At 48.1% G+C, this 25,277-nt stretch overlaps 3 protein-coding genes, 1 long non-coding RNA gene and 5 other non-coding genes across 16 annotated transcripts; 5 read left to right on the plus strand and 4 right to left on the minus strand.

Moving 5' to 3' along the window:
- Window positions 1-860: 860 nt before the first annotated feature.
- Window positions 861-3,543, minus strand: TMEM107 (transmembrane protein 107). The gene is made up of 5 exons (XM_020869044.2): window positions 3,321-3,543; window positions 3,095-3,162; window positions 2,893-2,993; window positions 2,059-2,155; window positions 861-1,825 (listed from the first exon to the last, which is right to left on the minus strand). The coding sequence occupies exons 1-5, from the start codon at window positions 3,405-3,407 to the stop codon at window positions 1,756-1,758; spliced, it is 423 nt and encodes a 140-aa protein (XP_020724703.1). The 5' UTR covers window positions 3,408-3,543; the 3' UTR covers window positions 861-1,755.
- Window positions 870-1,005, minus strand: LOC139039272 (U8 small nucleolar RNA). The gene has a single exon (XR_011492593.1). It is a non-coding gene; the product is annotated as a U8 small nucleolar RNA (small nucleolar RNA).
- Window positions 3,544-3,608: 65 nt separating the features above from the next.
- Window positions 3,609-4,871, plus strand: LOC110121772 (uncharacterized). Its single transcript, XR_002309039.2, has 3 exons — window positions 3,609-3,832; window positions 4,311-4,394; window positions 4,695-4,871. It is a non-coding gene; the product is annotated as an uncharacterized lncRNA (long non-coding RNA).
- A 4,547-nt stretch (window positions 4,872-9,418) lies between these two features.
- On the plus strand, window positions 9,419-9,490 carry TRNAW-CCA (transfer RNA tryptophan (anticodon CCA)). The gene has a single exon. It is a non-coding gene; the product is annotated as a tRNA-Trp (tRNA).
- A 439-nt stretch (window positions 9,491-9,929) lies between these two features.
- Window positions 9,930-10,011, plus strand: TRNAS-GCU (transfer RNA serine (anticodon GCU)). The gene has a single exon. It is a non-coding gene; the product is annotated as a tRNA-Ser (tRNA).
- A 241-nt stretch (window positions 10,012-10,252) lies between these two features.
- TRNAT-AGU (transfer RNA threonine (anticodon AGU)) lies at window positions 10,253-10,326 on the plus strand. The gene has a single exon. It is a non-coding gene; the product is annotated as a tRNA-Thr (tRNA).
- A 382-nt stretch (window positions 10,327-10,708) lies between these two features.
- TRNAI-AAU (transfer RNA isoleucine (anticodon AAU)) lies at window positions 10,709-10,782 on the plus strand. The gene has a single exon. It is a non-coding gene; the product is annotated as a tRNA-Ile (tRNA).
- A 676-nt stretch (window positions 10,783-11,458) lies between these two features.
- BORCS6 (BLOC-1 related complex subunit 6) lies at window positions 11,459-13,963 on the minus strand. The gene has a single exon (XM_020869035.2). The coding sequence runs from the start codon at window positions 13,238-13,240 to the stop codon at window positions 12,176-12,178; it is 1,065 nt and encodes a 354-aa protein (XP_020724694.2). The 5' UTR covers window positions 13,241-13,963; the 3' UTR covers window positions 11,459-12,175.
- Window positions 13,964-15,633: 1,670 nt separating this feature from the next.
- AURKB (aurora kinase B) lies at window positions 15,634-20,849 on the minus strand. Of its 8 annotated transcripts, none has more exons than XM_020869039.2 (9): window positions 20,772-20,849; window positions 20,386-20,457; window positions 19,042-19,144; window positions 18,876-18,930; window positions 18,471-18,662; window positions 18,037-18,175; window positions 17,780-17,928; window positions 16,931-17,105; window positions 15,634-16,771 (listed from the first exon to the last, which is right to left on the minus strand). In XM_020869039.2, exons 2-9 carry the CDS (start codon window positions 20,431-20,433, stop codon window positions 16,598-16,600), a joined length of 1,035 nt encoding a protein of 344 aa, XP_020724698.1. In that variant the 5' UTR covers window positions 20,434-20,457; window positions 20,772-20,849; the 3' UTR covers window positions 15,634-16,597. The 8 variants fall into 8 exon arrangements, with proteins under 8 accessions (XP_020724698.1, XP_020724696.1, XP_020724697.1 ...); XM_020869037.2 differs by having other exon boundaries at window positions 20,716-20,822; XM_020869038.2 differs by having other exon boundaries at window positions 20,728-20,812.
- Window positions 20,850-25,277: the final 4,428 nt, after the last annotated feature.

The raw sequence follows: 25,277 nt of genomic DNA on the forward strand, positions 1-25,277 counted from the left end.
CTCTTCTCTAATGCCAAATAGTGTGTTTCAATAACTTTCTTTTGAACATGTTCTAGCCATGGGCTACCAGACAGAAACTAGGGTGGGTGTTCTAACTAGCCTACTGAGTAAACAGGTGACCTTTGCCATGTTCCTGGGCTGGGCGCCCCAAATACCAGGGAAGTGTACCCTTTAGCACGTGACCCTTCCTGGCATGGCGAGATAGAAGTTTTGACACGCATTCATTCATGACACCAAATACGACAGACATTAAAAGAACCACTTGTTGGAAAATCGGAGGTACACACAACGTTTCCTTGAGTAAAACTTCATAAAATTAAGGAGAAAACAAACAAAAACTAACCAGCAAATTGAGACTCATGCAACGTGGCTTGGATCCCTGGCGTTGGGGAAAAAAACCCGAGAAAAAAAGAAAACAGCTTTCCACTCCAAGACGCAGGCCTGGAGAATTCCATTCAGAGACGACGAACTGACTTTAACAAGTCAACCACCAAACTATCACAAGAGTTAAAAACAAACAAACAAACAAACAAACAAAAAACACAACTTACAAAACCCTACACTACACAAACATACCCAAAACAAACACCCTTAGGAAAAAAAAACAAACACCCAAACATTGCAGATGCCATAAGAACCAACACTGCTAAATCGCTTCAGTCGTGTCCGACCCTGGGTGACCCCATAGACGGAAGCCCACCAGTGTCCTCCGTCTCTGGGATGAACACAGGAATGGGTTGCCAAATCCTTCTCCAATGGAGAAAGTGAAAAGTACCAACACTACACTACTTTAAATACAACTAACGAGACAGCAACAAAAACTCAAATCTAATCGTATAATACATTAATACCACTGATCGTCAGGAAGAATCAGATAGGAGCAATCAGGGTGTTGCAAGTCCTGATTACGCAGAGCCGTTAATCACGAATCATGCGAGCTCCAATCATCATGTTCTATTCTGCCCTCCAAAAGGAGGAACAGGTAAGGATTATCCTACCTGACGATACCGATAAGCCTGCAATATTCCGTACTCCGGGGAAAAGACTCCGCTATCAGGGAGGGTGAGTAAAAGACATGTTAGCCCGAGCAACCTGTCGCTATCCAGGTTCTTCCACTTCTATTGTTCAATTCATGTGCAGATGTTTTAAAATATATTTTCCCATTTGGCTGTCAAAAGAGCAAATGCTAATCCCTCCCAGAATGCTTCACTCACTTAAAGAGCTCGAGGTACTACCCTTAAGCATCACTTTATTTACATATCCCCGCCCACTCCCTTCCGCCAGAAATCTACCGTAATAACTAAAATAGAAGCGACATTTAGTATATTACAGTGCAAGGCAGGAAAACAGCCTTCTGTTTCTACAGTAGTTTGGCCACCCCAATTTTCTCCTGAAATTATTGTCTTGATTTTTTTTTTTCTTTTGGCCACGCTGCCTAGCATTCAGGATCGTGGTTGCTCCAGCAGGGACTGAACCCGTGACTGCTGCAGTGGAGGCGTGGGGTCCTAACCACTGGCCAGCCAGGGAATGCCTCTAGGAATTCCTGTAAGTTTTGACCTTATCCTAAAATATATTTTATTACAAAGGACTGTAAACAAAACGCAGATAGTCCCAGACTCGAGAGATAATTACCCTAACACTGACATCCTTCACCAAATGCAGTGTTAGAAGGAGGGCTGAAGCCTTCCTCTTCCAGGAAGGGTGAGTGGTCCTTCGCTCCTTCAGCCTTCATCCCTACTTCCAGTCACGAAGGTATCAGAAAGGTTTCTTTTTCAGCCCGAAGACGCTGATGAATAATGCTATTTCGGTGACAGCTGGGAGGGCACTGAGGAAGGTAGGTGATGGGTTCAGAGTTTCTTCTAATAAAAATACCTAGATCCCCAAGCCAGCGATCCCACCCCCCACCCCCTGAAGTGTAGGAGTGGAGGACTTCAAACAGACTCAGGAATGTTGAGTGGATCTGGTATCTTACACATGGAGTAAAGGGCTGGGAAGGCAAATCTTCAGATTTAAAGTAAACCTCCCTTCCCCGTCCTCAAACATTAGGTGCTACCATACCTGCAAAAGACAAAAATGTACCAATATGTGGTGCACTCCCAACGCTCAAATATGAAGAAGGATAGGGCCACAGATGCACCACAGTGAGCCCCGATGGCTTGGGAATACACCAGAGTCAAGGAAAGCCTTTGGATCAACAGGTAGTGATGAGCCAGAAAAGGCTGGTGATGGGCCTGGCATCTGCATTCACAATCAGCTTCTGGTGAGCAAGGCATCTCTTGCTCCCTTTACCACACTGCAAAGGCCAGAGCCAGCAGCCCAGACTTTTGGGTTTTAGGATGGCTATGTGTAGAGGCCAGAGCTGAGCCTGCACTGCTGGGAAACCAAGCTACCTCCATCCCGTATCTAGTTTGGACCCTTCAGGTGAAGTAGCAGACTCCCAATCTACTCCAAGCACACAGAAATGCTCACAGTGACACAATACACTGCTGGGATCACTCTCCAGCACCCTGGTGTTGAGAGCCTTCTCTGATCCATCTTCCTCACTTCCTATGTCTCTTCTGCGTTCCCATAGTGCTTGGTATCTTTACATCTGATGGCACCTGTGCTCATCACACTGAATTACAGATGTCTGTGTGTCTGCCTCTTTCTCAAGATAGAAAACTGTGTTGTACTCCCATCTTGAGATCTCCAGTGCCTGGTGAGTACCAGGAGCTCAAAAAGTGATCAGAGATTGTATCAAATCTTCCACATTGCCTAACATCTCTCCACAGGAGGGATTCTGTTTGCCTGCTAGGGCAAACACCACTGTGCCAGAAAGGCCTAGTTAAGTGGCTGAAGGGCGTTATGGTGGACAAGGGCCGAGGAGGAAAGGAGTACACGTAGAAAGGATACAGATGAGGCTCTGGGTGCTGTTGAACATGGAAATTCCTAAGAAGAAACCAGCCAGCTCCACTGCAAAGAGGGCCAGGGTGACAGAGAGCGCTGCCACCAGCCTGCAGAAAAGAAGGAAGTGGCTTAGGCCTTCTGGACTTTATCTAAGACCCCTTCACTCCCACTACTGCTTAATTCTGCCCACCCTGTCCCACATGCTCACTGAATGTCCTGCTTCTCATACTCTTCAGGGGTGAATTTGAGAGGCAGGCAGGCCTGGATGTTGCTGTCCTAGGGAGCAGGGCAGAAAGAAAGAGAAGTTGAAAGAGGCTCTGGCGGCGGGGTATGGGAGGACCTCACCGGGTAAGGCCCCGGGGGATAAAGGGTGGGTTGGGGCTGAGACCACCCCAAATTGGAAGGAGGAACGAGAAGCAGGCCATGGGTCTTACCCTGGACCAGAATAAGGTGATGACGACCACCAGATGCGCCAGGAGCGTCAGAAAGCGAGAAGGCACGAGCCCCGAGATCCGGCCCATGGTCCTCAGGGGAAGAGGTACCTCCTGGAGCAGAGGCCGTTTGTCTCTGGGGCTGAAAGCTCAAGGAGGGTCACTCCTCAAGTCTCCAAGCTAGCAGACAAAAATTCGACGTACGCCGCCTTCCCGCTTACGCTGGCGCCGCTCAGTTGCCTTGGTAACAGCAAAAACTAGGGCTACGACGGGACCTCTGAAAGTCTCGCGAGAGCGGCAAATTACCGCGCCGCCGCCGGGCCTCTGGGGAACGTTGGTCCGGGTCCACAACACCTGTGCAGATCCCGACCCGATACGGAGAATCGAGCCGCCTTCCTCTCCACGTGCAGACGAGTTGTCTGCACAATCTGAGAGTGTGTTGTGGCTCTGTCCCACATTGCCGAGTCTGCCCACACAGCACTGGCGAACGGAAACTCGGACACTCGCTTCTCCCGGTATCCCCACGCCGGGAGCGGCCTGGCCCCCAGCCCCTGCTATTTTGCCCAGGATGACCCTCCGGACACCACTGTCACCACCACGTCGGCCTTAGGGCGCCTACATGCCCGAGGCCTGGACACTCTCTTTTCTATCATCCTCCGCATCCGTGTAGCTTCCCCCTGGCCTAGGCCGAACTTGTAGAGGTGGATGTCCCTTTATTGTCCCGGAGCCCCTGGTTGTTGGCGGACCGTATACCTGAACTTTCCTTGATTCTGGTTCCCCCCACCCATTCGCTCAGATTGGTGAGGGATTTGCAGAGTACAGAAAAGAGCCCCTCTCCTGAACTAGGGTGTGGATGAGAGGCGTGTTGCGGGAAGGAAGTGGACTTACGGGACCAGAAAAGGGAGTGGAGGAAGAGAATGAAACCCCGCGTCCCTGGGGGGCAAGAGTCGAGGGCGGAAATTCAGACTCTACAACGATTTCCTTATCTCTTAGAGGTGTGGCCAGCTGTAGTCTCTGCCCAGCTATAGTACAAGCATCTCTTACGATTGGGACCTCACGGACCTTCGGACCTTAAAGGTGATTCCTGCAGTATGGCAACTTCTCGCCAGAATTCATGGCTAACAGTCAAGTTACAACCTCCAGGGGCCCCACCCCCTAACCAGGTCACCTCCCAAGAATAATAATGGATAGTCCATAATAAGAATAAAAAAGAGGTTTATTTGAGCCAAACTAAGGAGTAGCTTGGAAGCTCCTTTCCCAGATTACTCCTGAGAAACTGCCCCAGCGAAGCATCGTTTTCAGTGCAGTTTTGCATCTTGTAAGAACAAAGAACTTTATACAAGTCAGGGTTACATTTCTTCATTTTTTTTTTCTAAGGACCAGACGATTAATACACAGCAGGTCAGCATGGCCTTGGCACCTGGAAAGCATCTCTTATCATCACATCGAAGGTGTCCCAGGAAGAGGGGCATTTAATCTTTATTTTTAACATGGGCATTTTTTACTTCTGGTCAGTGTACCCTGTCCTTTAAATAATTAAAGCATATGTACAACGTGTGTTTGTTAGACCACAAACAGGCTATTTTAGTTAGGATAAAATTCAAGTTGTGTAATATTTAAGCCAGAATGACTTCCCTATATCTCAATATGTGAACACTTATTACTACTCTTCATCTCAGTGCCTCTTAAACAGGTCTAAACTACAAGCCCAAGAGGCATTTTTTAATTTCTTCATTCATTCAACAAATAAGTCTCAGGCATGTGCTGGGCTCATTCATATTCTTGAGGAACAAGGCAGAAGTCTCTACCTTCCTGGGGTCAAAGAGATTGACAAACACGTCAACAAATAATAAATCTGCACGGTAAAATTTGTAATAAAAATTTTAAAGGGAAATATTAGAACAACGTGATCAAGGAAATTTTCTTTGAAAATGGATCATTTGTTCTTAAAAGTTAATTTTAGGAAATGTCAAAACTGAGAGAAAATGCTTTTCTCTCTTGCAGGTCCCCAATGTACTAAATGGATTTCCTTTTTCTAAACCAGTGTGTGAAAAATTTCAGATGTCAAAGAGATAGTCAAAAGATGTTTCCTCAAGTTTATGAAAGAGAGATATAACAAGAATGGATAAACAACAAGATCCTGCTGTATAGCCCAGGAACTATATTCAATGTCATATGATAAGTCATAATGGAAAAGATATATATTCTTTATATCTGAATCACGTTGCTTTACAGTAGAAATTAACACAACATTGTCAAACAACTACACTTAAGTAAAATAGTGTTTTTTAAAATGGTGTGACAAATTTGAAATTTAATGTGTGATCCTAATGGATCCTGGATCAGAAAAACAAAATTTATTATAAAGGACATTAGTGGGAAAATTGGCAAAATTTGAATAAGGTCTCTAGCCAAGATCAATAGTATCGGAGTGAAAGAGGTGGAGTGAAGTGGAAGAAATCTAGAGAGTCTTTTAGAAGATAAAGTCTAAACATGGGAATGTGTGTGGGTGAGAGAAGGAAGGGGTCAAGGATGACTGTTAGATTTTGGGACCCAGCAGCTTGAAGTTTGGGGCATTCTGCGCATAACAGCCTTCCTGCCTGGGGACCTATAGATAGTAAGAACCGGGAGATACAGTTCACTTTCTGAATGGGTAAACAGCAGGCGTTTAGTCCTGTCCCTTTCCATGTCTTTGGTTCAGAGAAGCCAGCTCCACACTCGCCAAAGAGAGTTTTGGAGCCACCTTGTGGCTATAGGTGGTATTGCAAGTGACCAACGGTCCTTCGGCTGGAACTCACATGTTCCAACATTTGAACTGGCAATAAAATTTAGAAAAGCGTTTTTTAAGTCTGAAATATTCAAACATATTGTATGTAAAAATAAATTATTTTTCATTCAAAAGGTAATGACCCCTTTTGAAGCCTACCATTCTGTTTCAGCAATTACCAACACTTGGCCAACCTTGTTTCAGTTATATTCTGCCTCCCCGTCCCACTGGATTATTTTGAAGCAAATCCCAGACATCACCAAATAGTTCTGTCCAGGCGGAGGAAGTTTCCACCCCCCTGTCTTGAGTTCTTTTAGCTAATCTAATAATTAAATTGACATAAGATAGATTGATAGGAGGAAAAAAATCCAATTTAATTCATACACAGGGAAATCTCACAGAAAAAGGACCACGGAAGAGACCAAAGGAAGCTGTTTATATGTCGTTTTCTGACAAAGAAATATTGTTTGTGAAGAATTAAAGGGGTTTGTGCTTGGGGTAGCAAACTAAAGAAGTAGCAAAGTTTGTTAATGCAGCTATCTTAGCCTTGAATTCCCTCACTCTGGTGATAAAAACAAAATTTATATTTAAAGGCAGGACAAGAAAAACTGAACATAAAATTCTCTCTGTGTGTTTGTTTGGGCCTTGTTCCTCCCTCCCTAAAGTGCAGTGTGCATCTGCATTACATATTAACCAGATGGGAGTGACTGCTCAACATACAGATCAATTTTTTCCCCCTTCTTCTAATGCTAGCAGTGTAACTTTTTGTTGTTGTTGTTACTTCTTAAAACTTAAAAGAATAGCATCCTTTCCCAACTCTGTAGAGGGTCGAGAGTCATGGTGACTTGTTCCTCACTTTGTAAATGCTTACTTGGACTATATACCTTGGTAAACCTTATGTAAATTACCAGTATGGCATTTTGATATAGGATCCTTTGTCTTGAAAATGTATATGACTAGTGCCTTGGGCTTTTAACAGGCAGCACACCACATTTGCTTGTCTATCTTTTTCTGGTGTTTAATCTGAGCATCAGGTTCAGGAGTAGGCAGACTGAAGCAACCATTGTAATGTTCCCATCAGTTTTTCACACTAGGTGAGCAATTTTAAATAGAAGACAGTGGGTTCAAGTCCCAACCCAAGGGTTCAAGTCCCAATCAGTTTTGGCTGGATTCGAATCCCATCTGAGTTGTGCAGTTTCAATGGTATTGATTTTAAGCCACAGCATGATGGAATCATGTCAGCATTTTAAAAGATGATTCTCTTTGACTATTCTGGAGACAGAGACATTAGGGCGGAGTCTACTACAGTCATCCAGCAAGATGGCAGTGGGAATAGGGAATGAGGGCTAACAGAATTATGAAGGAAATGAAATTGAGTGAACTTGGTACTAGAAATGGGAAGCGAGGAAGGGGGAAGAGTCGAGATGAATCCAAGCCTCAGCCTGGCCTCTAACTGGGAGTGCAGAAGACTGGGAAGGGAATGAGACAAGAGGGAAGGGGACAGGGCACAACCTTTAAAAGAACGACGCAGCGATGGAGAACTGGATAGAAGAGAAAAATGCTTAGAACCGTTCAGGCCCAAGATGGCAGAAGATTCAACTTCTTAAACCTTATTACACGCCCATCCTATATATTAACATATATTAATATATATATATATATAATATATTAACATGTTAAAGGACACACCCACAGGCGTCATGACACTTCTGAGGCAGACCATAAAAGGCCAAAAAGGGGGGCAGTGGCCCAATTTCTGGAAATCCTCACCCCTTCCCTAAGTAGTTGGAATAATCTTCCCAATTGTTACCCTCTGAAATTACTCAGACCATAAAAACTAGCCACCTTATATTTCCCAGTGCTCTTTCAGAGATGGCCCACACTTTTTATAGAGTGTGTTCAGTTTAGTCGCTCAGTTGTGTCCAACTCTTTGCAGCATGCCAGACCCTGGAGCCTACTCAAACTCATGTCATGTCTCTCTCAATAGATCTACTTCTTACCTATCTCTTTGCCTCTCCCTGAATTCCTTCTATGCGGAGACTTAATGAACCTCAGCTTCATAAGTCCTGACAGGAGGTGTATGGTTTCAGCTGGGAGATTGTGGGTTTGAGTCCCACCTGAGGTGGGAGGTTTCCGAAGGATGACAGGGTCAAGTGAAGGTGTCCAGCAGGCACTAGACTGAATCCAGAGGTGGGAGCAGGATTCAGGAGCCCTCAGCACACAAGTGATGGCTGACTCCAGGGAAGGGTTTACTCTGGGGAAGTTGTGTAACATAAAGAGAGAAGACAGAACTCCGAGGAAAAAAAGACAGAAAAAGAGACTGGAGGGAGGGGGACGGTAAGATAGGAGAAAGCCAGCAGACAGCAGTGTCATGACAACCAAGAGGGAAGGCTCTTAAAGGATGTTGCCCAGTCAATTAAGGTCAGGCTTCTCGGAGGGCTTTGACTTGTCTGTAGTCCCTGATAACTCTCTTTGGCGGTATTGGACCCTTGAACTTCTTTCACCCTTCAAGAAGCAAATGAGCAAATGTGTGTGTGTGTTTGGGTGGCGGGGGCGGGGCGGGGAGGGCGTTTCTTCCAGCTTCTGGTATTCCTCTTTATAAGTTTCCAGCCTGGTCTCACCTGGGGAGCTTTAACAGGTACAGATATTTCTGTCAACGGAACTCAGAACAGTGGTTGCCTCTGTGAGAGCGGGAGGAGAGGGGCGCGGATCGACTCGGAAAAGATAAGAAAGAACCTTGTAAATTCTTCAAAACTCACCAAAATAAACACTTAAGATCTCTGCATTTCATTGCAGGTAAGGGATTCCTCAGAATCGTCAAAAGTGACAAAGTTACCGATGCCAAGATTCTACCCTGGATCTTTAAACCAGAAACTCCAAAGTTGGGGCCTGTGAGTAGCTACCAGGAAGGCTCCGCAGGCGGCTGGTAAGTGCAGCCCGGGAGGGGACTCACGGCTGAAAAAGCTAATCTCTGTCCCCGACACGTGCCTCCATCACCTTCGGCCTGGTATTCTCCGTCCTTCCACACGTTTCGGTTCCAGTCCGTCCCCGATGGGTTGTGAGCTCTGGGTCCCCCAGGGAACCAGCTCAGGGCCGCCTTACGGTCTGCAGGAGGCCGGCGACGAGGTCGGGGCACCGGTGAACCCGGAGCCCACAAAGCCGCTGCCCTGCGGGTGGCGGGCCCTGCTGGTCCCACAAGGCCGGAGGGAGAGGGCAAACACCACACGGGGGGATTTTAGAAGTTCTAGAAAGGCCCTCGGCCCCTCGATCGCCGGACCCGGCCGCCTCACCGTCCAGTCGTCATGGGGAGACCTGTCCACCCCCGTGGCCGGCCGACCTCGTGGCGCAACGGTAGCGCGTCTGACTCCAGATCAGAAGGTTGCGTGTTCAAATCACGTCGGGGTCAGCGTTCGCTTTTCTAGAGCTCGGGTAACTTTTATTTATTCTCCTTATTTGCAACTCTGTTGGAGTCCCATCCCTCAGATTAGAGAAGAAAGACTTCATAGGGGCCGGAAGGGGAGGGTCCTTGGCTCCAAGTCCCGAGCCGCCCCGTCGGGGGAGCTCCAAGATCTCGCGATAGTTTTTGCTGTAGATCCGGGGACTGTAAATCTGGGCGGATAGCGGGGCTCCTGAGGAGTGACGCACGCCTGGGAAATCTCAACGCCGAGTCGGGTGCTAGCGCAGGCTAGAATATCGCTCGGCAGCCAGAGCCCTTCGAGTCGTCCTCGCGGTGCCGGGCGGGATCCCTCGGGAAACCCTCCCTACGCGACGTAGTTGAGCTCACGTTTTCTCCGAGAAGGAAGAATCCAGACCCCAGAGAGGAGATCCTAAGTTGTTTTCCTGTGGACGAGGTGGCCGAGTGGTTAAGGCGATGGACTGCTAATCCATTGTGCTCTGCACGCGTGGGTTCGAATCCCATCCTCGTCGGCCTGCGACTTCTGCGGCTTTGTTTATATTTTATAACACAAGAATTGTTCTTCTTACGTTCTGTTTGCCAGGATTCAATTTCTGTGTCATCCTTCCAACCTATCCCGTTTACAGCCGCGGATTTCGCACCTTCTACCTTGTTTTCCAGTACGACTGAAAGTTAGAAAGGTACCCCGGCATTCATTCACCTAACCTGGAACTGACCTGGCCAGGGAAACGAGGCAGGAAAATATACGCGCGGGGCGCCGTGGCTTAGTTGGTTAAAGCGCCTGTCTAGTAAACAGGAGATCCTGGGTTCGAATCCCAGCGGTGCCTCCGGAGGTATGGACTGCTTTTACACCTCGAGGAAAGAGTCGTAGGCTTCTAGCTTATATATAATTTTTCGGGAGTCTACCGGTTGCCATCAGACAGCCTTTTCTATTTCCGGTTGTGCGCCTCAACGCTAAGTGCTAAGTGCATAGTCTTGCGCTCTATGTTGGCACGGCGACCTGCCAGTCAAGCACCTATTTGCATAATCTGTGCTTGCCACTATTTTGGCTTCGCTTTTATTTCCCGAAATGATAAGTGATTCCGTTTTCGTAGTCTGTTTCCCTGTTTCCCCAAATAAGCTTACCCGTTTTGAGATTTTCTCACAGATAGGACTAATTAGTAATTTGTGTTTTACATAGATTCATATTGAGAGGACTTAGTGTCAACTGGCCGGTTAGCTCAGTTGGTTAGAGCGTGGTGCTAATAACGCCAAGGTCGCGGGTTCGATCCCCGTACGGGCCACAGTTGTAGTCTCCTTTTAAAGAATTTACTGCCAATTTCTTGTTGTTAGGGAAGGTGTGTGAAACAATATTACCAATTCCGGAACTTTTCACACCTCGAGGAATAACGTGTTTAAATTCAGTCCAAAGACCTAGTGTCTTGAGTTAGAGGAGGACAATTTAACGTAACTGGATCTGTATTGTGATCTGTTTCTAAATCTCACCGTAACGAGAGCTTCTGGAATTTACCATGTGACTGTAAACGAAGGCGGCTAGAAATTGGCACAGATTATCCTAGACCATTCATAGGGCACTGATCAGCAAGCAGAGTGTGAGAAATGGGGTCAAGAATGGAGCTAGCAAGTGTTTCCAGTCTTTCTCTAGAGCCTAGATATTCAGTTTGCCCAGTCCCTGCCTGTCCACTTCAGGAACTGAGAAGACAACACTTCCTCCCTTTTTTCTTCTAGATCTCCTTGCTTCTGATTCTGCTTTTACTGTATCTCTCAGCCCATACCTGTGTCTTACCTTTCCTCAGATCTGCTGTTTAGGAGCAGGAACCATATCCTTCCACATGTGGCCTGAGACCCCCACCCCACTCCCAGCACCAGTCCCAAGAAAACTCCACGAAAAGACTGACCCTCATTCCCATTACTTTGGTTCATCAATCCCTATAACCCCACACAGACACAGCCTCAGCCTTAGCAGCAGCAGCACTTTAATTCCACAAAAACTCAGAAAGCCAAAACTGATTAGAACATTCCACAACAGGTGGGCTTCAAAACCAACAATTCTATCTGAACCCTGAGAGCAGAGAGACCCCTCCCAACGCACCTCCTCCACCATGCAATACATTCCTTCTAGCTTCGCCCAGGTTATGACTGGGGAAATGGGATGGTAGAGGGCCAAAGGGCAGAAGCAGGAGGTTATCCATCTGCAAATATGCGTCGTTGTCTGCATGGTGTGTGGTCTTTGACCACACAAGCTCCCACAGCCCCTGGCACCTGAGGTGTGACCACTGGAGGTCAGAGTGGCCAGAGTGGGGGCTGGAGCCTCCTCTGTTCTCCTTTCTTGATAATTTATGACAGTCACATCTCCTAAGCCCAGACCTAAAGCCCCGGATTTCCAGAGACGGTGCTCTAATTGGGAAAGAGAGTTGGGAGAACAAGGTAGCTGCAGATGGCCAACTGAACAGAAGCAGAGCATCATACCCTCCCACCAGGAGAGTCTTTAGAACTTCCCCATGTACACCTGCATAAGGCCCAGCGAATGGTCGCAGGCCTGCTAAACGTATCTGGAAGAACCTCCCATATATAGGCCTCCCTCCTCTCAGCAGGCAGGTCCCACCAGGGCTCCGTGAAGAGTCCTTAAGGATCCTGCAGGTCCCTGGCGTTGCCAGGCCTCTCCTGCCTTCCCAGTCACTTGCACAGGGCCTCCAACACCTCCAAGGTGCGTCGGATATCCCGGACTTGTCGCGCCAGTCCCTGAACCGGTTGCAGAGCCCGCTCCAGTTCTTCACAGCGCGCCAGCAGGGTATACATGCCCTTGATGCTCATGTCCACAGCTTCACCTAGAGAGTCCACTGCATCGCGGTAGGTCTGGATGCAGCCCACGCTCAGAGCTGTCAGCTCCTGCACCGCACCTCCCAGACCGCGAAGCAGACGGTCCACCCTGCCGCCCAGCTCCCGACTCAGCCGCTCCAGGTCCCGCAGCACGTCGGGGTCGATGGGAGGGATGGCCGGAGTGGGTGTGGGCGCTGAACAGGGCCGCGTAGGGGCAGGGGGCGGGGGTTGAGGGGCGCCGCTCAGACGGATCTTGAGTTGCAGGTTGTTGGCGACAAAGTGGGTGAGGTCGCCATGGCGGCTCACCGTGCCTTCAAGCTCCAGGGGGCTGGAGATAGTGGCGCGCCGCCCGCCGCCGGCGCCAGATTCTGCACCCCCTGAAGACACGGCGCCGCCGCACGCCCCGCTCAACCCGTCCAAGCTGCGGCTGTCCTGAAGGCGGCTGGAGAACGAACGGCTACCCCTGCCGGCTGCGGCCGCCTCGTCGTCGTCTTCCTTCTCCTGCTCAACATCTATCCCGCCGCCTACAGGGCTCCCTCGACGGCAGACCCTCTCGGATTCAGGCTTGTCTTCTGGCGGCTCAGGGTCCTTGCGCCGGGAGGACCCGTGCGGGTCGTATTCGGGATCCGGCGCCCCGAGGCGGCTCCCTGCCCCAGAAAGCGTCCCTCCACGGCCCGGCTTGTCCTCCGGAGCTTCCCATTCCGGAGGGTGGACAAAGCTGCAGCTCGAAGTCTTCGGGGACGCCTTGGGGTGGCAGCTCGCGCCCCCAACGTTCTCTCCCTCTTCCTCCTCGGACAGTCGGAGGCCTGAGGGCCGCTCAGAGGGCGTTTGGCTCGGGCCGTCGCCGAAGAGCGCAGCTTGCTGTTCCCCCAGAGCTAGCAGGTCTGTCTCGGGCCCAGGCCGCCCCCGGGGCGACTCCATACTGCAGCTGGGGGCAGGAACCGAGTAATTGGTTCGCCCCGGCTCGGGAGGCCTTGGCGGCGCCTTTAAGGGGCGTTTTAGAGGCACGCCGATTGGCCTCGGGCTGACAATGGTCAGGACGTGAAGAGCACTCTGATTGGCCCCGACAACCAGGAAGTCCCAGAAGACGAGCTGTCATTGAGCAACCGCACACACGTGAGAGCCGGCAGGGCGGAGAGAAGGAGGTAACTGCTGCGCTCGTTGCCCCGCCCTTTCGAAAAGTTGAAAAGGCAGATCTTAAAGATGAAGATCCTGAAACGCCTGAGCTCTCCAGGGGCGGGGCTAGGCTCTTTCCGCCCACAATTGTTGCTTAGTAACCGGCTCTAGTGGGGAACCAGAATTGGGTTTCCTAAAAGAGGTTCTTGGGATGAAAGTAGTATATCCTGTTTGGACCGTCGGGATTTAATCGCACCTTAGTTGATCAGGATGAAACCAGAATTCTTATTTGCTCCTCTGTTTTGTCTCCTGTCCCCTCCACCAGGTTTTGAGTGTCTCCTCTTGGAGGATGGTGTGCGATTTTGCCACTAGGTGGAACATTCAATAAGTTAATGGCCCTTAAGGTCAGAGCCCTGGTACCATTCGAATCTCTTCTCTTGCTTCTCTTCTCACTGGTCCTGCCATAGAGGCACTGGTCTTCTCACTGTTCCTGTGACAAGACAGACATGCTGCCGCCTCAAGGATTTACATTTGCTCTTGCAACTCCCCTCGGCCCCCCACCCCCTTTTTTGAGACCGAGTCCACAAAGAAAGTATATTAAAAAGTGAGGACATCACTTGGCCCACAAAGGTCCGTATAGTCAAAGCTATGGTTTTTCCAATAGTAATGCACGGATGTGAGTTGGACCATAAAGAAGGCTGAGTGCCAAAGAACTGATGCTTTTGAATTGTGGTGCTGGGGAAGACTCTTTGAGAGTCCCTTGGGCTGCAAGGAGATCAAACCAATCAATCCTAAAGAAAATCAGACCTGAATATTCATTGGAAGGACTGATGCTGAAGCTGAAGCTCCAATACTTTGGCCACCTGATGTAAGACTCTGATGTTGGGGAAGACTGAAGGTGAAAAAAAGAGGGTAGCAGAGGACAAGACAGCATCAGGGACTCAATGGACATGAATCTGAGCAAACTCTGGGAGATAGTGGAGGACAGAGGAGCCTGGTGTGCTGCAGTCCATGGGATTGCAGAGTCAGATACAACTTAGTGACTGAACAAAGAAAAATGTTCACCTTTTTTTCTCCTTCACGTCCTTTTTCAAATAGTATCTTTTCAGTGAGGCCTCCCCTTACAATCTGTTTACAATTGGAACCACTTTTTGCAAGCTTCCTGAGCTGAAGATTCTTTTTCTCATTTATTCACCCCTCAGCCTCTCGAACAGCACCTGGGCTGCAGAGAGCACTCAGTAACTATTGTCAAATGAATAAATCTTAACCAAAATTATGATATAACTATATCATTAGGATGTAGGGACAGAAAATGCCCTTGTGTCTGGTGGCAGTGGAGTTAAAGAATGAAGTCCTTACATTTTGTATCAGGAAAATGATAGATTAAAGCCTAAAACTGAAAATGTAAAGTAGTGACAGAAGCATGTGATTTGGAGATAACAAAGTAAATACCAAAAACAAAGCAAAACTGTAAAAAGATTTGGAACAAATCCAAAAGGAATGTCTCTAGGGAGAGAGAAATGGGAAGACTGCTGGTTTTCTTTTTTTAAGCCCTATACTGTCCTTCAAATATTTTAATCTGTGGGCATATGTAGTGGGGTTGACTGGTAGCCCCCTAAAATATATGTCAGTGTCTTAACCTCTGGAAGCAATGAATGCAGTGTTTTTTGGGGAAAGGGTCTTTGCAGATATAATTAAGGATTGTGAGATAACATTATCCTGGATTATCTAGGTGAGCCATAAATCAAATTGCTAGTGTTCTTTTAAGACACAGAGGAAAGTGAAGACAGGAAGGCTGTGTGAAGACAGAAGCAGAGCTTGGAGTGATGTAGCCACAAGCCATGAAGTGCCTGGAGTCACATGAAGAAGGAAAAGGCAAGGCAGGATTTTTCCCTAGAGGTGTATGTGGGAGGGTGGTGCTACTGACACCTTGATCATGGACTTCTGGCCTCCAGAACTGTCAGAGAATCCATTTCTTTTTTTTTTCTCATTTATTTTTATTAGTTGGAGGCTAATTACTTTACAATATTGTAGTGGGTTTTGTCATACATTGACATGAATCAGCCATGGTTTTACATGTATTCCCCATCCTGATTCCCCCCTCCCAGAGAATCCATTTCTGCTGTTTAAAACCACCCAGCTTTGTGGCAATTTGTTACAGTAGCCCTAGGAATTGAATATAGCATGAATATCTGACATGAAATAAAAATAAGAAACTTTATTGATGTTCTTCACCACATGGCTTAAAAGTACAAATAATAAACACATGCAGAAAAAGCATTAGGTGAAACTTAACACCTGTTCATACTTCAAAAAACACCAAACCCTTAATGAACCAGGAAGAGCCCGGGTCTTCCTTAACCTGATAAAAGACATGTATCAAAAACCTACAGCAAGAGATTTCCCCGACAGTCCAGTGGCTAGGACTCCACGCTTCCACTGCGAGGGGAATGGGTTCGTCCCCTGGTCAGAGAAACGTAAGATCCTGCATGCTGCTCGGGTGGCCAAAACAAAACAACAAAACCTACAGGAAGCACCAGATTGCAGGCATCATACATAGCAGTGAAACCTTAGGTCAGGAACAAGACACCATCAGCTTCTATCTACTCCTGTGCTAAATCCTCACCAGAGCAGAAAAACAAACAAAAAAGACAACTTTAATTGCTCCTGGGTGAGCAAGACTGACCCAGGAAAGGGAAAGATTAGAGGTCAACTAAGAGGGAGCAATAAGAGAAGGTGGATGGAGACGGCTGGTGATGGCTGGTGTGCAGGCACAGCAAGGTGGAGCCGAGGTCCCCAGCATCCCCAGGCCTGGGAGCCAGAGCAGGGGAAAGAAAAGATGTGGAAGTGGGATGGTTGGAAGCTGACCAGATGGGGTTAGAGCTGAGAGGTTGCTTTCAGTGCTGAGGGGTGCTGCCAGGGGTGGTGATGCAGTGCCCACCCCAGTGCCCCGCATAGGCAACTCCCTCGCCTCCTCCCCACAGGTGAAGACTTCCCTCCACAGCAGTCTCCACCTGTAAACATCTACACTCATCAGTACAAAAAGCTTCAGCCTTTATTAAATAAAGAGGAGGTGGAAGACAGACGCAGAAACAGGCTGGGGACCCCCCCCCTAACTACACATATACAGACAGACACAACTGAGAAAATGACAGGGACATTTCAGGGGACAGACTGAGGGGCAGAGGGAGGCAGCACCCTGCGAGAGTGGGCCCGGACCCAAGGGTGGGCAGAGACCTGGGCCAGTGGCAGGCGTTCTGAGGGGTTATGCTTGAGCAGCTTGGAGATGAGGTCCTGAGCTCCCACGGGCACAGAAGGAGGGAACTTTAGGTCCACCTGCAAGAAGGAGAGAAGGGCTTCATCCTGGCTGCTTTTGCCTCCACTTCCCACTCTATTAGCAGGATTTAACATCAATAGCAACAGTGTGCCCCCTCCCCACCCCAGCCCCTGAGCTGGCACAAACTCCAGCTAGACCCCCGGGGGCCAGCCTCCCACCTTGACAATGCGCCGGTACGTCTCATTGTGGGAAGCACTCTCAAAGGGTGGGTTTCCCACCAGCAGCTCATAGCAGAGCACACCGATGCACCACAGGTCCACCTTCTCATTGTGCGTGCGCCCCTCAATCATCTCTGGGGGCAGGTAGTCCAGAGTGCCGCACATTGTCTTCCTCCTGGGGGGGTGGAGGTGGGGGTGTGAATGGGCAGGGATCTCAGATCCAGACTTTCCTTCCTTTCCCTGCAGCCTGACAGGAAGCCCAGACCCCAGGATGTGCCAGGGGTCTTCCAATCAGGCTCTGATGGGGTCTTTGGGGTAGGAGTGGGGCTAACACACTGCCTCTGCATTTCCACACTGAGGGCCGTACCTTAAATCAGATATGAGGGCAACGTTCACCTTAGAATTAAAGGAAAAATTTCAGATGTCCATCAACCACATGTTGCTTAATCACGTTACATCTCTACTGTGCAATACTATGAAGCCATTAAAAATGATGTGGGAGTATTCTCAGTGATATGGCAAGAAAGTCCCAATGTTTCAAGTGAGAAATCTGGGTGACAAAACTGAGCCTCCTGTTTTTGTTTTTGGCCACACTGCATGGTTTGCAGGATCTTAGTCCCCTTGACCAGGGAACTAAGGTTGCATTGAACCTGGGCCCCCTGCAGTGAAAGCTGGAGTCCTAACCACTGGACCAGCAGGGAACTCCCAGAGTCTCCTATTTTTGTGAAGATATTGCTGTGTCTATATATTTACATGAGAACAACCCAAAATGTCTCTGGGTAAAAAGATCTGGAGGGGTTTTATTTTGAGTGGCTTCATACCCAGGGTTGGCCTCCTGGCCCACCATACCTCAGGGAGGGGGCATGCACCGACCAGCCAAAGTCAGCAATCTTCAGCTCTCCCCGGAGCCCCAAGAGCAGGTTTTCTGGCTTGATGTCTCTGTGAATCACCTTCTTCGCATGGCAGTATGTCAGAGCATCTGCCAGCTCCTCCATGATCTGGGGGCCAATGACAGACAGTCAGACAAGGACTGACCTCGGGCTGCAAACAGCGTCCCCCCAGCCTCTAGGCCCCTGCCAGTGCCCCAGGTGCCCACCCGCCCCGACCGTGGCTGTTCGCTGCTCGTCAAAAGTTCGGCTCTTCTGCAGCTCCTTGTAGAGCTCCCCACGGGGGGCATACTCCAGAATCAAGTAGATCCTTCGCCGGTCATAGAAATAGTTGTAGAGACGCAAGATGTTGGGATGTCTGGGAGAGGAGACAGAGGAGGCATCAGGCTGCATTCTGGCCTAAGGAAATGGGAAAGATGACAGGTCGCATTGGGGCAAACTGGGTCAGGTCTGGGCCAGGTAGGGGAAGCCAGGTGGCAGTCCTAAGTGGGGACTGGAGGTGATTTTCTGGATTCAAGGATCTGGCTGGGATTGAGAGCTCATTGGGGCTGCGTGGCCGCAGCTGCAGAGAAGACAGTCCAGATGTGGTGGGGTTGGAGGAAGAGTGGGGTTGGGGGGGCAGGGGGCTCTGGCTCAGGGGACGTTGAGCATACTGCAGATGGGCTTGGATTTCGATCTCTCTACGCAGCTGGTGCTCCACACCCTCCTTCTCAATCTGAGACTTGAAGAGGACTTTGAGCGCCACGATGAAATGGCTTTTCTTCTCCCGAGCCAAGTATACATTTCCAAACTTGCCTTTGCCCAGAGGACGCCCAATCTCAAAGTCATCGATTGTGAAGGAACGCCTGTTTGGGAAGAAGTGGTGGAGCAGCTGAGCAGTGGTTAGTTGGTCCTCTGAGGTGTTTGCCTTCTCCCTGTACCTCCACCCCTCCTGCCTGCAGTCCTGCTTCTCTTCCAGGGGAACTGAGGATGGATCAGGCTTTCTCGCCTGCATCCCTCTCCTCCTCCTGCCTTTGTCCCACCCCCTCTGTTGCCACCCCAAAGCCTGGGGAGCTTACTTCGGGATGTTGGGGGTCCCACTGCTGTTCTCCACCACCTTCTGACCAGGGGCAGCTAAGGAAAGAACAGGGAATTTGAGGCCATCCTTTGATATTTTCATCCCCCCGCCACCCTCTGCAGACCCTAGTTCCCTCAGGTCAATCCCCTCCCTTTGTGCTAGTTTACCTGTGGGCTGGGCATTGGAGCGACTCATGAGGACAAGCGCCGAAGGGGTGACAGGCTCCTTCCGGAGGACTCTCTGGGGCAGGGTGTTCAGGCCAGGCTGAGCCTGAGGACCAGAGGGGAGCTCTGAGGGTGCCTTTATCCCGGTGACCGGGTTGGAATGCGCTACAAGCAGCATTTCAGGGCTTGCTATAAAGCCACCCACCTACCCCACCCCATCCCCAGTTCAAAGAGGAACAGTGAAACCATAAGTTTGCTACTCAGTCTTGTCCATAACACCACTCATTTACCCAGCCCCCTACCCCAGGGGGCAGTAGAGGCTGGGGTAATGAACACCTACCATTCAAGGAGCTTCAGAACAGGTATTCTCACAGTCCCCTAAACTCAGTCTGTTAAGGCTCAGATAAAATCCTTGGGGCCTGGAGTGTTCAGCAAATCTAAGTATTTACCCCTTTGCAACAACAGGCTTTAGGGACACTGAAGGCTATTCTAATGGTCCTGGAGCACTTGTCACTTTCAACTTGTGAGTAATACACACCACTTTCTTTTGGGAGTGACTGGTGTAGACATGACAGTGTCATCTCATTCAGCCTCCCCATTCAGAGCTTCACCAGGGAGGGAGCTGATGGACAAGGGGATAGAGGGATCCTCCAGGATACTCAAGCCCCACCAATAGAGAACAAAGCTCATGTTGGGCCCCTTCTTTCTTCTTTAAACAAGAGAGAAAGAGCCTCAGTGCTCCTACAGACTTGTTCACAAACAGCGAATTTAGGATTTACAAATAAGCAAGTTGAACAAAATGGAGTCCAGAAATAGATCCACATATAAGTGGGAATTTAATATATACAATAATGCTAGCATTTCAAATCAGAGGGTAGATTCACTGGAAAATAAAACCTTTTGATGCATATGTCACACCAGTTATTAAAATCCAAATTCTTAAGTAAGACTTCTCTTGGACCTTTTAAACTTATAAACTCATCTAAATACCCTATATCAAAAAATAAATAAATAAATACCCTATATCTATTTCCTGCCTAGCCTATTTTTTCAGGACAACAGTTGAGATTCATGGCCTAACAGGCCAGACTCTGCCTGCTCAGTCCCAGACGCCATTTGTATGTGACAAGTAGGCTCAGCTCTGCAGAGGTCCTCACAGGATGGTCAAATTCAAACTGGTAGCACCGGATAGGATGTGGCTACAAATGACCTGACTGGGGCCCATGCGCTGGTGCAAAGCTAGGAGAAAAGTGCTAAGAGGATCGCCCTCTGCAGGATCTCGAATCTGCAAGCAGGAAGTCGCCATGCTGGTCGCCTCTGGCAGAGGGGAAGTGAGAAAGCCCTTACCGTCTGCCGGCCGTAGGGCCAGGGGTAGGCGTTCTCCTTCTGGGCCATCCGTAGAGGGAAAGGGGGAGGGAACTGGGCAGAGAAGAGAAACAGCCGTGAGAAGCAAAAAAAGAAAAAGAAAAAAAAAGGAGAGAGAAGTGAGGGGTCTGATCGATCTAGCCGGAAGTGTTTGCCGAAGCGGGGTGGTGGGGGAGGGAAGCAGTCGGTGAAAGGGCGCAAGTCCAAAAGCTGGCTTCATCAGAGCGCATCCCCGCACTCGCCTCTCCGCCTCCACCCTGCTACCGGCCTCACTCCTTCCAGGACCCCTTTCTCCACCCTAGAGCAACCAACCTGCCGGATCACCTGGCCTCTCCCGGAGCAAGAATCCCGAAAGAAACCCGTGGTACCTTGGCCGCTGGCAACAACTGAATCGGTCCGGCCGCGCCCCCTCAGCCCCGCCGAGGTCCTTTCAAATCTCCCGCCCGGGTCCCATTGGTTGAGACTGCTGCCCATGCCCAATTCTCATTGGCTAAGTGTTCCATGACGTAGCTCCAGGGGCCCAATGGAAAAAGCAGAATGAGAGCCGGGGCAACCAGGGTTTTAGCTTAGAAAGAGTTTTCCTCAAGCCTCAAGTAGTCTTACTGGTGTTTTGTTTTTAAAATTTAAGTCATCAATATAATCTGGAATTTATTCTTGTGTATATGTATGAACTGGATTTCTCTTGTAGCTCAGCGTTGGAGAATCCGCCTGCCAAAGCAGGAGACGCGAGTTCGACTCCCTGTCGGTGGGATCCCCTGGAGCAGGAAATGTCAACCGGCTCCAGTATTCTTTCCTGGGAAATCCCATGAACAGAGGAGCCTGGCAGGCTAACAAAAGCAACTAGGTTTTCTTCCATGAGCCAATCCGTCTCCTTCCCTAATGCACTAAGTTACGAGTTTTGGTATTTGCTGTCATAAGCTTACTAACGATACGCATCTACAGATCTAGAGTGTTATTAGTTATTTGGGTTGAATGATGCAAAACTGACAATCATTCTGACCTACAGAAAACACCAGTTTCACATGATTCAACCCGATGTAAATTAAATAAGTCCAAATGGGTTTCTAGATCAGTTCACAACGCTTTTGGCTGCAAGTAACAGGAAACTCAGCTAACAATGGCACATACAACAGACATCTATTTTCTCTTCCACAATAAATCAGAAAGTAGGTAAGCTGGCTCAGGAACTGAACAATGTTAGAGGTCTGGATTGACCTCTTCTGTGATTCTCTTAACATTCCCCTTCCGACTTCAAGATGAATGCCAACTGTCTCTTTCTTTTAACAGAAAAAGCAGAAGCCTTTCTAAAAGTCCCCAGTATAGGAATTCCTTGGTGGTCCAGTGGTTAGGACTTGATGCTCTCACTGTGGAGGGCCAGGGTTAAACCCTGGTGGGGGAACTAAGTTCCCCAGAAGCCACACTTGGGGCCAAAAAAGAAAGTTCTCAGTAGATTTCTCCTGGGCTAAAACTGTGTCTGGCTTCCCTATCACATGACAACTGCAAAGGCAGCTGATAAAGTAACTTTGTCTCCCAGCCTCTACAGTTAAAGTAGCTAGGGACCACACTGGTAGAAACTGGAGGGTGCCACAGTTGCTTACAATTTTATTGTTGGGAGCCCATGATTTCTTTAAAGTTGTAAATCTGTGCATAATGTATCTCTAGAGATTTGATGAATATGGCCACCAGTGAAAAGAGCATTTGCTTCTGGAAATGTGATGCTGTTTTCATTCAGGGTCAGCCCAACACCACTTCCCAGAATCAGGGATCCCATTTCAATTTCAGTGCCTTTAACAACATATGTGGCATAGAGTGACTAGCTAATGAAGAGCTTTAGAAAAATCCTATCACTTGCAGTATACTTTATCCCTCATAATCTAGTGAAAGGAGACTTTTCTAGAACCTGTCAGGGACCTTGTGCATGGGTGGGATATGCCTGGTGGATCCCCATATAGTTTCTCTGTCCACTGGAGTCTTTATATTCCCACTTGCGCATTATATCAGAAGACACTTGGCCTTTCAGAAATAGTTGATGGGCCAGCATAAAATCGAGATTTGCATTATTCATAAAAAACAAAGCAAAACAAAACCTATCTGTCCTGGCAGCTAGGCAACCATCAGCTGCCTGTTCAAGTTAGTGAACAGAATCTCTGTTATTTACCCCAGTGCTTCTCAAATGATTGGTAGGGAAGAACCAGTTTTAAGTATTTTCAATCGATCACAAATTGATACTTTTACAACATACACTAAAAATGAATTCCTTGAAAAATAAAGTATAAAAAATATAAAAATTACAAGACTACATATTTTTTGGTTATAACTAGTATTTATAATGGTAACCCACTTCAGTATTCTTGCCTGGAGAATCCCCCACGGACAGAAGAGCCCTACGAGCTACAGTCCATGGGGTCACAAAGAGTTGGATATGACTGAGCGACTAAGCACAGCATTTATAAAAGTACTCTGCCAAATGCTGTAGAGCTTTTTAAATACTCAACTCTCAAATTCTCTACTCATCCTGAACCTGAAAGTAACATTTCATGAAGTGGCACCAGTCTGTGGACCACACTGAGTACCACCAATCTACCTCCAGTCCAGCCCCATCCAGAATGGTTCTCTGTTCTCTCTGATGAGGCAGACTCAACATCCAGTCTCCCTCACAGATTGGTTTTGCCTGTCTTGACCTATGCAAACAGGACCATACAGAATATATTCTCTGGTGTCTGACTTTTCTCATTCAACATTTTTGAAATTTACCCATTCTGTTGATGTACTGATTTTTATTTATTTTTTGGTTACACTTGGTCTTTGTTGCTGCGCACCGATTTCTCTAATTGGGGTGAGCCAGAGTACTCTTCTTGGCTGTGTGCGGGTTTCTCATTATGGTTGCTTCTCTTGTTATGGAGCACAGGCTCTAGGCCCACCAACTTCAGTAGTTGTACCACAGCGGGCTCTAGTGCCCACGTTCAGTAGTTGTGGTGTAGGGGCTTAGCTGTTCCGTGGTATGTGAAATCTTCCTGGAATAGAGGTGGAACCCCTGTCCCCTGCATTGGTAGAGGGGGATCCTTATCCACTGTACCACCAGGGAAGACTCCTGACTTTTAAATATGCATGAGCATGATAAAATCAACACAGGCTAATTAAAAGTAAATCTCTCAGTTCCTTCCCTAGAGGTCTAGTTCCAATTTGGCTCTTTCACTGCCCTTGTCCTAGGTTCAAACCCTGGTCAGGGACGGCATGAAGTCCTGCAAGCCACGCTGCGTGGCAAAAAAAAAAAAGTGCAGCAATAAACAAATATTGCATGATACCACTTATATGTGGAATCTAAAAAAAGTGATACAAATGAATTTATTTACAAAACAGAGTCACAGATGTAGAAAACAAATTTATGGTTGGGAAGGGGAGAGGGATAAACCGGGATATTGGGATTGACATATGTATGCTACTATATATAAAATAGATAATTAATAAAGATATGTTGTATAGCACAAGGAACTCTATTCAATGCTCTGTACTGACCTATATATACGGAAAAAGAATCTAAAAAAAGTGGGTGAAAGTCACTCAGTTGTGTCTGACTCTTTGCGACCCCATGGACTATACAGACCATGGAATTCTCCAGGCCAGAATCTTGGAGTGGGAAGACTTTCCCTTTGCCAGGGGATCTTCCCAACCCAGGGATCGAACCTATGTCTCCCTCATTTCTGGAGGATTCTTTACCAGCTGAGCCACAAGGGAAGCAAAATAATAATAATAATAATAATAATAAAGAGTGAATATATGTATGTGCATACCTGACTCACTTTGCTGGACCGCAGAGACTAACACAATATTGTAAATCAACTATACTCCAATAAAAAAGCTGTTTTAATGTAGAAGGAAAGAGAATGAGAAAATTACCATTTTGTATCTCCTTAAAGGTGCCCTGGTTTATGCAGACACTAAGGCAGGTGCAAGACTCCCGACTGCTAGCCTCACCCTCTTTCACTATTAGGTGGCCTGAGTTCCTGAGCTCTCCCGGTGCTAAATCATCAGCGGTTCTCAAATAGAGCACATTTGGGTACTGCAACAAAGGCTGATGGATTGTCAGCCTCTATCTTGGTACACGTGACACACCCTCTGACACTGGGATCAAGGAGAAGAGAGGAGAGCAAGGCGCAGATTGCAGCCTGAGTGGGTGTTTGTTTTGTGTGCTGTGGAAAAGTCCTACATTCCTCTTCTGCAGCCCAAGCCTGTTGCACTAACAAAGGAAAGCGATATCAAAGAAGAAATTCCGCACTGAGAAAAACAAAGCCAATGGAGTGGATAGCCGAAATTTCTTTGTTTTTTTCCCCAATATACCAGAAGCAGCAAAAAAACAGGTAGCCCTGGACTTATAATGACTGCAGTGAAGTCTGGAGAATATTTGTTCAGTTCAGTTCAGTTCAGTTGCTCAGTCGTGTCCGACTCTTTGCAACCCCAAGAACCGCAGCATGCCAGGCGTCCCTGTCCATCACCAACTCCCAGAGTCCACCCAAACCCATGTCCATCGGGTCGGTGATGCCATCCAGCCATCTCATCCTCTGTCGTCCCCTTCTCCTCCTGCCCTCAATCTTTCCCAGCATCAGGGTCTTTCAAATGAGTCAGCTCTTCACATCAGGTGGCCAAAGTATTGGAGTTTCAACTTCAGCATCAGTCCTTCCAGTGAACACTCAGGACTGATCTCCTTTAGGATGGACTGGTTGGATCTCCTTGCAGTCCAAGGGACTCTCAAGAGTATCCTCCAACACCACCTCCAACACCACAGTGCAAAAGCATCACTTCTTCGGAGCTCAGCTTTCGTTATAGTCCAACTCTCACATCCATACATGACCACTGGAAAAACCATAGCCTTGACT

Source organism: Odocoileus virginianus, chromosome 17, assembly GCF_023699985.2.
Source record: "Odocoileus virginianus isolate 20LAN1187 ecotype Illinois chromosome 17, Ovbor_1.2, whole genome shotgun sequence".
In the NCBI taxonomy this organism is placed as follows: domain Eukaryota; kingdom Metazoa; phylum Chordata; class Mammalia; order Artiodactyla; family Cervidae; genus Odocoileus; species Odocoileus virginianus.

Coding starts and splice junctions, on each gene's coding strand:
- AURKB (XM_020869039.2), bottom strand. CDS start 20,433: ATGGCCCAGAAGGAGAACGCCTACCCCTGGCCCTACGGCCGGCAGACG. Junction 19,145..20,385: donor GGCCCTACGGCCGGCAGACG/GTAAGGGCTTTC, acceptor TCTGGTCCTCAG/GCTCAGCCTGGCCTGAACAC. Junction 18,663..18,875: donor GGGACCCCCAACATCCCGAA/GTAAGCTCCCCA, acceptor CTTCCCAAACAG/GCGTTCCTTCACAATCGATG.
- BORCS6 (XM_020869035.2), bottom strand. CDS start 13,240: ATGGAGTCGCCCCGGGGGCGGCCTGGGCCCGAGACAGACCTGCTAGCT.
- TMEM107 (XM_020869044.2), bottom strand. CDS start 3,407: ATGGGCCGGATCTCGGGGCTCGTGCCTTCTCGCTTTCTGACGCTCCTG. Junction 3,163..3,320: donor TCACCTTATTCTGGTCCAGG/GTAAGACCCATG, acceptor CCTGCTCCCTAG/GACAGCAACATCCAGGCCTG. Junction 2,994..3,094: donor TATGAGAAGCAGGACATTCA/GTGAGCATGTGG, acceptor TCTTTTCTGCAG/GCTGGTGGCAGCGCTCTCTG.